We start from the raw sequence: 14,023 nt of genomic DNA on the forward strand, positions 1-14,023 counted from the left end.
CAACCAGATTTTGGATTACATTTTAAAGACCATGAGTGGGTTTACCTCTTTACCCACTAAAAGTTGAATTAGCGTCATAGCTTCACTTTTAATCACACATCCAGTTTTAACAACTCAATCTCGACAAAGTGTCGCCAAAAGTGCAGCGGATGGAATGGATGGCTTTTTATCACCTTTACCACTTTGATATCTAAATACTTTGAGGGCCTGCTCGGCAGCCTCGTAAACCGCTAAGTGCTACCAAAGTTTTCGGGATTAAAGAGCTTCTGGCCGCTTCGGCTGCCGTCTGGATTGTTTGCTTTTGGCGCTGCCGTGAAAATGCATTTTCCACCCCCCTTCGACCATCGCTTTCCCAACTCCCGGCTCCGTGTGCCCGTTTTCTCACCTGAGGCCAAGTCTGCAGCTGCCGTGTCGATGCTCGTTTTAATTTGTTTGTTTACATTTTCGGCTGCCCCCCCCACCTGCAGCCGCGGCGAAGTTTGTTCCCATCCCGCGGCTGGGCGAAATGTTTGGAAATAGAGGTCGGTCCATGGGGATTGGGTATCGGTGGGAGTAGGCTGCACCACTGGGAGCTGGGCGTGTGTTTTGGTGTTAACAACTCGACACTTCATTAATTGAAGTTGAAAAAGAGCAGCTATAAAAAGACCATTAAGCTTCAGGCCCACAACAATGCAGCAGATAGATGCCGCATGTACACACAAAGAAATTTTGTAAAGTTCTAATGCTTGCCTTGGGCATCTGATAAACTTATGTTTTATCTTTTCATATATATAAACTTCAAATGCATTTTCCGAGTGCAAATGATTTTCGAACTATCAAAGTGAACTTCGAGTGGCTGCAGTGCGCATTGAATGCAGGGATATAACAAATTGAAAGACGATGGCGGGAAACTTTCCGAGTCTCAGTTCGCATTAGACGCAAATTTGATGGCTATTGAAAAGTTCAATGGTTTCGTGCGTCTCTTGAACTGCCTCCACCAAGTTGCCTCCAAGTTTCATCCGAAGCCGAAAAGTGGCACTCAATTGAGTGTGAGAGCTTTGTTTACCACACACATGCCGAAGCAAAAAAAAAAATTTTTTGGAATGGGAAGACAGACATAGACGCATCAAAACTGGGCTAATAGAGAAACTCAATGTGAGCATATCATAATTAGAAATTTGGCAAGACGTGGCATTATCTAGAGATATTCCAATATTTCCAAACATTTAATGGGCATCGCTTAATGGCACAACTCTTGGGCAAGAACCGATCGCGGATCCATCCAAAGATCGCTCCCCCAAGCGATTGGATCGTCGTCACACATAAATAGTTCACGAGCCATCCGAAGGCAGTGGACATAAAAATAAATCTATATGCAAATGTGACTCCAGTTTAACATGCCACAGCGACAGGCAGATGGAGATGCAGGCGGCAATTCGAGGGTGAAGTCTAGGCCTAGCCAAAAATATGTAGGGTAAACACGGGTGATTCGACTACAGGAATGATAATGATAAAAAGTCAAAGTTTTAAATCTAAACCAATAATAAACCATCTATAAAATTAAGATCAATATGTTGCCATTAATAATTATTATATTTATGTAGCTGTTAACATTCGAGTATGCCCCTTTATCTACGAATACCCTATAAAAATAGTTAAATCCCGACAGTCAAGGACTCCTTTCATTGCAGGCCCATCCCAGAATCCCTGGCGCAGAGGCGTCTGCAGTTTAGTGCCTGTCTCTGCGACTTTGAATCTTACAAAATGTGACAAGTTGCGGAATTATTTTTCGCAGAAGATGTTCTTCGACTTGGGTTCTTTTTGCCCATTTAGTTGCAGTTTGGTTTAGTTCGGTTCTGTTCTGTTCTGCGTGCAGATGAGCTGAGATTGATAAGCGGCGAGGAGCGTGAACAGGCCCGAATCCGCGGATCCGCACCATCCTGGTGGTGCAGCTTGGAGGAGCCTCTGTTCCAGCGCGAGATGCAAGTGCTTAGATAAAGGCAGCGATTTATGTGGAAGCTCCTGGGAGCTGCTGGGCGGAGCAGCCGGCGATGACAACAGTAGCTCCATCCCATCGAATGCCACGTCCCATTCCGTCCTCCAGCCGCGAATAAGCCGAGGTGCCAGCAATTTAGTGGCGATTACAACCGGCAATGGCATTTTAAGTGGCCATTGTCAAGACGCGATCTGTGGGCGTGTGATAAGCGCCGGCTCCCGTGTGGGCGATCGATTCCCCAGGTGTGGGAGTGGGTGGCCCGGATGGTGGCATGGTGGCATGGTGGCAGCTCGTTGAACCAAACTTGGTAGCAGAGGTGAGAAAACACGTTCTGTACTTAGACTACTTGTTTCTGGCTATTAAGGGTCAACAATAGCTCTCTTTTCATCACTCAATAATTTATATAGCCAAAATTTAAACGTACAAAATTAGTCGTTGCACTTCATACACTTCGGACCAGGAGGATGAATCGTTCGCGGCACATACGATGGATTCCTCTTCTGAGCCACCTCCTCGGCCCACAGTTTGTTGAGATAATCCTCCAGCTTGGCCACAACATCCTCCTCTTTGTCCACGCCGTCGGAACAGGTGGCAAAATCACTGCCCGAAGATGCAGATGAAGAAGTGCTGTGGCAAACATTCGAGGACTCGCTGCAGGAGTCGTGCTTGCAGTCGATGGGACAATGGTGATTGTCCCAGTCCTCTGGGGGTTCCACAGCTTCATCATAGCTGGTATCTTGCTCCTCTTCGCCAAGCGGTTGGGAAACAGGTTGGGAAATGGCCACTGGTTCCTCCAGACGATACCACTTCACCTTGTAGGAGTCTTGGCCGCATTCGCCAAACTGCTCGCCCGTCAACTGATCGATGTTGCATTCGCAGATGAGGAAGGGCGAATTGCACTGCTGGCATCTGGGTAGATTAACCTCATGGTTGATGATCGGACGCGGTGGCTTCTTCATCCTGACCTCCTTATCCATTTGCGGAACTTGCAAGCCACAGATGATGCAGGGTTCTGGTAGATCTGCACCCTCCGACAGCTTGATCTTCATCATTTGCCTTTGGCCGGCCTTGGGATGTCCGGGAACTTCCTGCTTGGAACAGCCCTTGCAAGGACAGCCCGGCACCAGGAGGGGATCCGATCTGGTAGTCATCCGTTGATACAGCGCTGCATAAACCAGATTGATCTGCCTCTCGTAGTGCTTGTGGGCCCAAAAGAAGGCCGCCTTGTAGTTGTCGAAGATCCTGGATGTCTTGTGCGCCGCATGCATCCAAGCAGCATATTGGGTGTGCACCGCCATCGCATCCACTATGGGATTGCTGATCGTCACCGGTGGCTTGCCGTGATAGAAGGCCTTAAAGGCCCGCTTGATGATGGCATAGGTGAGCATCGCCTCCACCGGTTCCATTTCGCACTTCAGTCGCAGAGCCTGGAGCAGGTCCTCCCGATTCAAGCGACTGTCAGTAGCCGGATTTGGTGGACAATTGGTGCGCAGTCGTTCATGGTAAACGAAAGCCCTCTTAATTATCGACCTGGCAGCGCTGGATTTGCTTGTGCTGATGCCACAGATCAGCATTATCTGCGCCAGGCTCTTGGCTATATCCTCCACATTATCGTCAAACAGTTGGTAGGGATCCAGCTTTCTCCTGCAGTTGCAGCAGCACCGCTTGATTCCCCCAGGAGGAACTCCCGCCTCCTCCTGCAGTTTTCTGGCCCTCTCATAATTGTCCATTGCAATTTGGTTGTTGATGAAGTAAGGAGACAGCAAACGTATCACTTTAAATTTCACTTTTGACAAAACACAAAAATTGTAGATGCTATACACAGATTTCTGATGGACCATATAGTCGCAGACTACTGTATCGAATTCTTTGGCTATTCCATGAAAAGAAAGCTCATAAACTAACCAATACAAAAGTATTGTCAACCTATCTGGCATCCATAAACCTACCAATTTGTGAGCAAACTTGACACACAATTTGATTTGAATGCACAATCTTCGATGAAGAATGCACTTCCCATTTCGATTGGAACTAATGCCATGGCTAAGTTTACCATAATAGAACAATAATCGGTTTGTCCCAATATTTTCCCTAGCCTGTTTTAATTTGGTTATCTGACCCACTGGTGGCCCTATCTAGGATTACACACAGACCCCACACAAGAATGCATTATTTTATCTCGGGACTCGGGTCTCGGTTCTGATCGTAGCTGCAATTATGCTAAATAGATTCGAGCCGACTGACCATCGAAATAAATAAGCGCAAAGAACACGACAGAGCCAAACGATGGCTGTTGTGTCAGACCTAAATTGTTCAAATAAATTAAGTTGTAGCTTTCGAATGGATTGGGGGGATTTGGGAATTGGAGATCGGTGTCTTTGGTGTGGGGATTGGGGCAAGCAAATACGGGAACGTAAACGTTCAGAGGCCGCCGCCTGTTGCATTGTCATTTGATAAATTATGATATTTGATCAATTGTTCCGCTGCGGTGGCTGGAAGTGCTGCTGCCTCGGATATGTGGAGAAGAAGTACGTGGATGAGATGAAGACGTCTCCGCATCCATGCCCGCATCAAGTCCACCGAATGAACTTTTGTTGGGTTTACATTGTAATGGCATCTGGCGGGGCAAACACACAAACACCCAGTCAGTTAGGCAGTCGGATGGTTAGTCCCATATCCATCCATTCATCTGCATAATAGAATTTCCAGGGGTATGAGCATTGGGGATTTCGAAAGGGGGTGAGGCTGCCTCTTTATTGTGGCTAATAGGCCTCTTGGCCGCTTTGTTGTTGTGCCGCCTCAGCCGCCTTCGTTTGCATTCGCTTTGGTCACCATCACCTCACCATCTCCATCTCCATCTGTACCAGCTCACCATCAACATCTCACTCTGCCATTGGCATTTCTATGTGGATTAATGAATGGCAGCAGCTCCAAGATGGGTAGGAATAAGCTGAAGATGAAGTCACACTGGGAAAAATCGTATTCTATTCTCTTACAATATCACATCCTTGAGATATAAACTTGATTTTAGTTGTAAGAAGCAATCTAGCTATAGATTTCGTATTTTGCTCGTACTACTTATAAATGTACTTAAATCATCGACACTTGCATATATATTTTTTTTTTTTTGCTGTGCCTCAAAGTAGACATGTGTTTACCTTCCACATAGACACACACACACACACACACACATCCATTGTCCCGCGTATTTCGCACGTCTTTTTGCTGCGCTGCGCGAATTTCGTCATATACGAGTCCGGTCAGCCGTAAACTGCAACATAAACCTGCAAATCCACTCTGGGGTTTGCGCCGCGTTTCTGAGCGTCACGGTGTCGTTCCGGAATTCACGAGTGATCCAGTAAACTGGTAATAAATCAGATCAGCTGCATCAGACAATACAGCTGATAGCATTGCCAACCTTTCGCAGTCGACGAGCTGGTTAGACTGGCGTTGCCAGATCAGCGGTGCGATCGTCATTCGGCCGCGCGCTCGTTGGGCGCGAAATTCGAATTCAAATTCAAATTTGAACTAATTAAGTTGAACAAAAATTTGAAATATAACCTAAGAACTGAAGCTAGTTCTATTTCCCACGGAGCGCTGGGGACCAACAAGCCAAAGTCCCCCTTTTATATCTGATGGACAGAACAGGGGGGGGCAGTGCCCCCGACCCCAACGACCCGTTTAGGAGGAGTGGTAGGCTATCGAGATCCCCTATAAGAGGAGTCGGAACCCAAATCCAGGGAGGGGGAGGTGAGCAAGCAGGCCCCCCGCCGCCGAAAGCTAGCGACTGCAGTGCAGCTGTGGAGGTGGAGACTCTGGCCACTACAGTCTCCACGACAGCCACAAGCCTGAAGACAATGGATTTCATCAGCGTGCCGGCCCAAAGGGCGGGAGCGAAGTCCCCATCAGGATCGCCGCATCGCTCGCCAGAACTGACCACGACGCTCCAGAATGAGGACCTGCAGGGCATCCTGGACATGATGAAAGCCAAGATCACCGCCATTCTATCCTCGTTCGAGACTAGGCGTCACGTAACCAGCGAGGATAGGGGCGTGCTAGTGGACCTATCGGCGCTCAATAAGAGAGCGATTGAGTTACAGGAGGGTATCAACAAGAAGCCCCCACCAAGGAGTACTGCCACACAGACTGAGGCAGAAAAGACAAAGCGTAGCCAGGTGGCGCCACCCAGACAGGCATTACCGAATGTGCAGGTCCGCAAAACGGACAACCATCGATCTGCCGCGAAATCCACCGGGAAGGCGTTACCCACGACGGCTGACTCCAAACCGGAAAGTTATGCGTCTGTCGCCAAGGACGCTAACAAGGACGAGGAATGGGCTAAGGTGAAGCCCAAGCGCCTGCGCAAAAAACCTGAGGCGCTAATCCTGAAAAAAACGGGTGAGGTTACGTACTCGGATATGCTCCGGAAGATGAAAGCAGAACCGAGTCTGACCGAATTCGGCAAGCACGTGCGTAAAATAAGGAGGACGCAACAGGGAGAACTACTTCTTGAATTAGAAGGTAAAGCCTCGGAGGTCATCCCCAGCTTTAAAAATGAGCTAGAAGCGACGCTCAAAGAGATTGCTTCGGTTCGCACGGGCGCGCATAGGACTGCGCTAATCTGCAGCGGACTAGACGAGACAACGACGGCTCAGGACCTTCACAATTCCCTGGTCTCCCAATTTCAGGGCATCCGCCTGGAACCAGAGGATGTAAGAGGCCTTCGCAGGAGGCGTGACGGGACCCAGATAGCCTCTGTGCTAATGTGCGCGAACGATGCCATTGCGGTCATCAACCGGGGCGTTGTAACTGTGGGATGGTCGCGTTGCCGCATAGCCCAAGACGTCCGCCCAATAAGATGCTTCAGATGCCTCGAATTCGGCCACCGAGCTCCCTACTGCAAGTCAGTCGATCGCTCTGACTGCTGCCTACGGTGCGGCGAGCATGGGCATAAGGCAAAGGGCTGCGTAGCCCCACCAAGATGCCTGATCTGCAGCAGTGACGTGGACAAGAACCACGCGACGGGTGGTTTTGCATGCCCCACCTACAAAGCCAACACCAAAGGAGCTAATAGCCGTCAAAATGATGCCAGAAGAAATTAACATCATCCAGCTCAACGTTAACCATTGCGCAGCAGCACAGAACCTCCTGACTCAAACAGCGAAGGAGCGCCATGCGGACGTAGTGCTTTTGAGTGAACCATACCTACCTGGTGTGGGTAACTCAGGAGTGCTACTCGATGAGACAGGCAAGGCGGCCATTAAATGTACATCCAGGTTATTGGTAGAGGAGTGGGATACCGTACCAATGCGCGGCATAGCATACGCCAAAATTAGAGGAATCCACTTCTACAGCTGCTATGCTCCACCTAGCGACAGTCCCGAGCAATTCGAGGACATGCTCGAAAAGCTGGTTAACCATGCAAGTGGGCGCAGACCAACAGTCATCGGAGGTGACCTCAATGCCTGGGCTACAGAATGGGGCAGTCGAATCTCTAACACAAGAGGACGAGCAGTGATCGATGCCATGAACCTGCTAGATCTCGTATTGCTAAACGACGGGTTCAAACCGACGTTCAATAATGACAGAGGTACATCTTTCATTGATGTCACTTTTGTTAGCAGAGTTCTAGTGGCTGGCTCGAACTGGATGGTCCATGAGGACATAACGCTGAGCGACCACAACCTAATCACGTTCGGTGCCCGAACAATGAGGCCGTCACCCAAACAGCGAAGATGTGCGCTAGGTCCGGTATGGGACATTAGGAAACTGGATGAAGACATGCTAGCATACCAGATCGAGGGCATGGAGTCCATAATTGGACACGCGGAGACCATGGTGACAGCGCTCATGGATAGGCTTAGAGCAATGTGTGATGCGGTGATGCCGAGAAAAAGGAACACGAAACGAAAGCCCCCTGTCTACTGGTGGAGTGACTCATTGCACCAGCTTCGGACGGAATGCATCAAGGCGAGGAGGCAAGCGCAGCGATCTAGAGGGCAACCGCACCACTCCCAGTGCATTGAGGTATATAAAGCGAAGCGAACTGAGCTTAAGAACGGCATATCAGCAGCAAAGGCGAATGCTTTTAAGGACCTGATTGATAGCGTAGACGACGACCCCTGGGGTCTCGCCTACAAAGTCGTAAGGAAAAAACTCAATTCCGCTGGTGCAGGATCTCCTCAGGACCCAGCCGCCCTGGCCAACATCGTGTCGGAACTATTTCCAAGCCAACACACGTTATGGCAACCCGCTGTTGACCCCCCCGCCTCTGACTTCCCGTGCATCACGTCATGCGAAGTCGTCGAAGCAGCAAAGAGGATCAGACCGAACAAAGCTCCCGGCATTGATGGTATCCCGGGCGTGATCGTCAAAGCAGCCGCCACCGCAAGACCGGAGGTCTTCAGGGATACATTCCAACAGTGTCTGCTGGACGGAGTCTTCCCCAAGCGCTGGAAAAAGATGAAGCTGGTCCTTCTGCTGAAAGGCAAGGGGCCCGCAAATGTTCCACGCAGTTACCGACCGTTGTGTCTGTTGGACATTGTTGGCAAGCTCTTTGAGCGCATACTGTACGCGCGCATTGAGCTAATCACTGAAAGTCCTACAGGCCTTCAGGGCCAACAGTATGGCTTCCGAAAGGGTAAAAGTACGCTCGACGCTCTCAAATCCGTAACAGACGCTGCCAGGAAAGCACTCGACGGTAACCGATGGTTAGGCGGCAGTAAGAAGTACTGTGCCATCATCACGCTAGACGTCAAGAACGCATTCAATACAGCGAGATGGCCCATTATCCTCGGGGCTATGCGCAACTTGGGCGTTCCCGACTACATACGAGGCGTAATTGGCAACTACTTCAGGGACCGTGTGTTATGGTACGTAACAGAAGATGGTCCAAGAAGCCACCAAGTCTCTGCAGGCGTTCCCCAAGGGTCGGTACTAGGACCGATCTTGTGGAACATTATGTATGATGGAATACTGAGCATTAGCAAGCCCAGAGGTGTGGAGCTGCACTGCTTCGCCGACGACGTTGCGATAACAGCGGTCGCCAAGACAATACCGGAGCTCCAGGACATAAGTAACGTGGCAATCACGGCGGCCATAGAATGGCTCGAGAAAGTCGGACTTAAAATAGCTGCGCATAAGACCGAAGTAGTCCTGCTGAGCAGCAGAAAGTCCGTTGAGTGCATGCGTGTAGAAGTCAAAGGAGTTGAAATCGCCTCAGCAGAAACGTTGAAATACCTTGGTGTTCTAATAGACCGAAGGCTCTCGTTCAAGGCTCACGCAAGGTATGCCAGCAAAAAAGCGGCAATGACAGCAGCAGCCTTGGCGAGAATCATGCCCAACGTGGGAGGACCCAGACTGCCGGCTAGGAGACTGTTAGTGGCGGTTTCAAAGGCAACGCTGCTTTATGCTGCGCCTATCTGGAGCTGCGTTTCCACAAAGAAAACCTATCTAGATAGTGCCCGCGCAGTATCACGGACAATGGCTCTCAGGCTAATCAGAGGCTTTAGAACCATATCGGACGACGCAGCGCACGCTCTGTCAGGCATTACACCCATTGACCTGGACATAAAGGGCAAATACCTTGCGAGTGAGGGATACACTCAATTAGAGATCAAAGAGTGGATTCGAGGAGTATGGCAGACCAGGTGGCAAGAGTCACAACGGGGACGCTGGACTTACAAACTCATTCCGCAACTAACGGAGTGGGCTGATTGCGAGCACAAAACGGTGGACTACCACATGACCCAGTTCCTCACGGACCATGGCTGTTTTCGAGGGTACCTATGTAGGTTCCGCCACGTGGATACAGCCCAGTGCCTTTATTGCACAGACGCAGTGGAAACCGCAGAGCACATCCTACTGCACTGCTCCAGGTTCGCCGAGGAGAGGGCGCAACTCGTGGCGCTCGCTGGGTCACCTCTCAGCCCGAGAGGCTTGGTTGCTGCTATGATGGCGGACAAAATCGTTTGGGATGGGGCTCACGTGATCATCGTCACCATGATGAAGCGTGTCCGTAAGGACGAGATGGCCAATCGGAACTATAGATAAGGAGTACCCCCGTATGTTGGCGGGGCAAGAACTCTACGACTGGTACGCTCAGTTGGTCGTAAAAAGGCGCTGCTGTGCACCGCAAAAGAAGATGGTGTGCAACTTGGCACCACATCCTGCTCACCGATGAAATACCTTGACTGGCAGTCCCGGTGAGCTTGACAAGGACAGGAGAGAGAGCGGAGGTTTTTGTTTAGTACGTAGGCATAAGCCCTCAGCTGAGGGTTATGAATCGTGCATGCCATCCAAGGACATTAGATGGTATCTTTAGAAGATTTCATTTTCCTGCCGTATATAATAATAAAAAAAAAAAAAAAAAAAAAAAAAAACATCCATTGTCGGGCGCAGTCAACAGGCCCCTAATTATGTGTAAAGGTGTTGCATGTGCTCCTCGCCCCAAGATCACGCCCCATCCCACTCCTGTCCATCCATCTTGCGATGCTACAAGGGTTAATTAGTGAGGAATACAGGAGTGTCGGCGCTACAAACGGACATTTGAAGTCGTCGATGTTTGGCCACTGGAAAAGCTTCTGGTTCTGTTCTGTTCTGATTGTAACTTATTGATTTCTATGTGGAGCAAGACAGCTGCTTACTGGTTACACTCCACTGCTGAGACTACCCAATGTTTGACCATTTGCACTTTTATGACCCTCGACGAATCGAAATTAAATGCCCCGGGAAATGTATAGACAATATTGTAGCGTTGGCAAGGAAGGGGAATGCGCTGTGCGCCAACTCATCATAAAATGACAAAGTACAATAAAAATAAATTTAACACAACATTCGCTTTGGGCATCCGCAAGCGCCGCATCCTGGTTTCATCCTTGCTTGTGCAAGGACCCAAAACAATCAAGGGACAGCCAAAATATTTTCAATAATAAATCTACTTGATGGCCGGAGTTTTTACGATCGACGCGATGACAGCAGGCGCAGTCATTAAAAATGGATGTGTAAGATCGCTCCAGCGGAAAAATGTATCTACGACTATATGGATTATTTGTATATATCGATGGCATGGCAATTAATTTCCATTCACTTTCCCTTTTGCCAAGTGCATCGGGGCATCGAGGCAGCTGAGCATCTGGGTTCCCCAGGAGCCACACTTGACCCCTGACCATCTGTGGTCACCGCCGAGCTGCTGTCAACTAATTTGTCCAGTTTGTGGTCCGTGTCAGGTGTTGTAAATATCGCATTTAATTGAACTGTCTCCCAGAGTGTCAAGTCAAGTGTCTAGGAAAGGCCAGCAAAACCTTCATATTTTGTAAGCCTAATGGAGTGGAGAACTCGATTTCCCGCTCAAATGAAGCAGCAGACGAAGTTTTGGTTATCATATTTGATAAGCCACAATCATTTCTAAAAGAGAACAACTACAATGAATCCATATTCCAATAAGCAAGTTTTGTAATACAAGGTAAGGTATAAATTAACAACATCTGTCTCGAATCTTCCGCTTTTCCAGTGTATAAATCAAGACGACAAGAGCAGAACAGCAACACGCTTGTAATTGCTTAATTAGATTGACACTAAAATTATAATTTGAGAAAAGAAGGCGGTCCCGAAAAGCTGGGCGCAGATTGCAGGGGAGAAAGGAGCGGAGCAGCTGGCGCGTAAATCAGATTTGCTGACAGGGCACGACTAATTTTAACCCTGCCACTTGAGGCAGGAGTCTCTGGGTCCTGGCCCTTGGCCTCCACTACTCCGAAGTGGAGTCGAAATTCGTTATCCTTTTTTTTGAGTGGCTGCGCGTGCGCGGCGAACGCGTGCTAATGGGGCCAAAGAGGTGCAGGCATCGGGATCTGGGATCAGGATTCGGGGATTAGAGCTACAATCAGCGCAACTCCGTGCCCGTTAATTTATGCGTGTCCTGCGCGAGTTCAGCTGCACCTTGGACCCATGTCCTTTCGGGAATTTGTGTGTGTGTGTGTGTGTGTCAAAGGACATATGTTAGGGACGGCGACGTGCAGACACATGACTTTGTTGACACACCAGCAGCACGGAAAATATTTCTTAAGACCCAGATTTATATATATAGTTATACTACTAAGCATAAACTTATGTTGAAAAGTTCTTTATTCAAAACGTGAACTATTTCGATTTCAATAAAATCATTTTCACACGCGACTTTAATCGCTCACGCTTCTACGAATTTCCATCGATAAGATGACAATGTTTCTCTCCGTGTAAGTGTCCTAAGGGCAACATCTAAATGGTATTTATTGGTTTGCCAAGCCGGCGACGGCTGTCGAGCGCATCCTGTGTTAGCGAGCGCGGCAAGGATTGAGTTACGCGATGGCGACACATTTGTAAACAGGCGGCCTGATTTACACACACCGTGCCCGCCAGAAGCAGGACATCCCGAGGATGTGGGACATGGGACTACCGTGGCAGAAGTCGTCGCCAGGAGCGGCGCTCCTTATTTGCCAAGACATTAGGCAGCGCAGCAACAATAACAAAAACAGAAACCGTCAGCCGGCAGGCAGGCAGGGGCAAAAAAAAAAAAAAAATGAGCAAGGACAACACCGCGTGTTTGCTGTCAGTCGAGGAGTCGAGGGATCACCTCGAGCTCAGGATCCTCTGATTGACAATCGACAAATTTCGTTTGGCATTTATCAATGGAACCGCGAGGATCGCAAGGACCTCGAGTGTCGACCTCCTGGCGCGATGATCAATCGGGGAATTTGTGTTTTTACACGCAACTTGACGGGGCCAACACGGATTTGGTTAAGTTAATATTGTTAATGTTGTTGTACTTCAGACTATTATAAGGACATTTTTCAAGCGAAATGGAGTTACGCCCTCCAGGTTTCCAGGAGAAATGGTAAATGTAAAGAGACTTATAGGTAGAACTATCTAACTTACAGGCAATGGTGAGTTTCCTACTAACTGGCCACATTTCCTGAGCACTCTATGCATGCATGCTTTAAGCCCTTTTAGGCCCTAATAGCTCTAAAAGTGCGGTGTTCGCTAAAATTCAAATTCGCAGCCGAAAAAAAAAAAACGCCGAAACAAGCAATAAATTCATGTTAATAACAGTTGCAACAGCAAACAGCCCCAACCCCGAAGAATTTTCGATGCCCAACGGCAACTGGCCATAAATATCGGCCAAATGGGTTGACAGTTGGCAAGAGGAGTTAACGAAATAAAAAAGCGAGCAGAAACCCCTTCGCTGCCGAAATGTAAACTCCCGAAATAGTAACGAAATGTGATACGAATCAAGTGCCACGTGTCGCCCCTTCCTCGAGCAGTTCAAACTCCTTTATTTGCGAACAGTTCTGAATTTTTTCGACGGCCACAACTGTTCAACTGTTCAAGATCCGAACCGAAACTCAAACCGAGCGACAGATGCGCGTGTCTGAAATGGTGTTACACTTTCGCCCGAGGAGCGGGGTTAACGTTTATCAGGTCCAACAAATCGTGCTAGGGGAGATTTCGGCTCGGTGGTTCCTGTGGAGGCGTGCGTCGAGGGGGCGGGCGCAGATCTCGTTAAACCGCAACCGAGGGCGATCGGATCTGGCCGTCAGGACATCTGTGATCAGATATTCCGTTGGCGGATCACAGATCTGGGGCCAGAGATCGGTGAGGCGGGCAGGACCGTGAAATGCAATTGCCATGGCGTAGCGGTTCTCGCAGTCCGTTACGCGAAATTGATGGGCCAGGTTGCTGTGCTCCGTTCGTTGTTGCTCTACCTGTCAGATGCAGTGAGAGAAATGCTGATTCTTACGAAGTATCCTCATGACTACTCTAAACTACATCACCTTATTCCGCGCTGATGATTCATGTATATAGAATTTCTTTCAGTGCAGGACAAGTAACATCCAAAGTGTGCCTCCTTCGAGAAGATGTTCCAATTAAGATCAGTATGACCAGATGTTGCGCCCCAACGATCCGATCCATCAGCCAGCCGTGTGCTTGATGGCCAGGAATGTCTGTGGGAGAGCATCATCTCCCACACACAGCTGCGCCCAGTGGAACCTGCAAGGTGCTGCACTTCCAAAT

At 49.0% G+C, this 14,023-nt stretch overlaps 2 protein-coding genes across 3 annotated transcripts in view, besides 1 other annotated feature; both read right to left on the bottom strand.

Annotated features, from left to right (window-relative positions):
• The window catches only part of Ptp61F (Protein tyrosine phosphatase 61F), a 132,765-nt gene that overhangs the window by 77,165 nt on the left and 41,577 nt on the right, over positions 1 to 14,023 (bottom strand). The window contains exon 1 of one of the 2 annotated variants that reach the window (NM_167874.2): positions 5,134 to 5,322. The exons of the other annotated variant lie outside the window; for it this stretch is intronic. Coding sequence (NP_728600.1) covers positions 5,134 to 5,223 — 90 coding nt within the window. The 5' untranslated portion in view covers positions 5,224 to 5,322. Of the gene's footprint in view, positions 1 to 5,133; positions 5,323 to 14,023 lie in introns of those variants that run through there. 2 annotated transcript variants of the gene reach the window in all.
• Positions 1,542 to 3,814, bottom strand: CG9173 (uncharacterized protein). Its single transcript, NM_138264.2, has one exon. The coding sequence runs from the start codon at positions 3,703 to 3,705 to the stop codon at positions 2,404 to 2,406; it is 1,302 nt and encodes a 433-aa protein (NP_612108.1). The 5' UTR covers positions 3,706 to 3,814; the 3' UTR covers positions 1,542 to 2,403.
• Positions 5,165 to 10,357: a mobile genetic element.

Source organism: Drosophila melanogaster, chromosome 3L (assembly GCF_000001215.4).
Source record: "Drosophila melanogaster chromosome 3L".
Lineage (NCBI taxonomy): Eukaryota > Metazoa > Arthropoda > Insecta > Diptera > Drosophilidae > Drosophila > Drosophila melanogaster.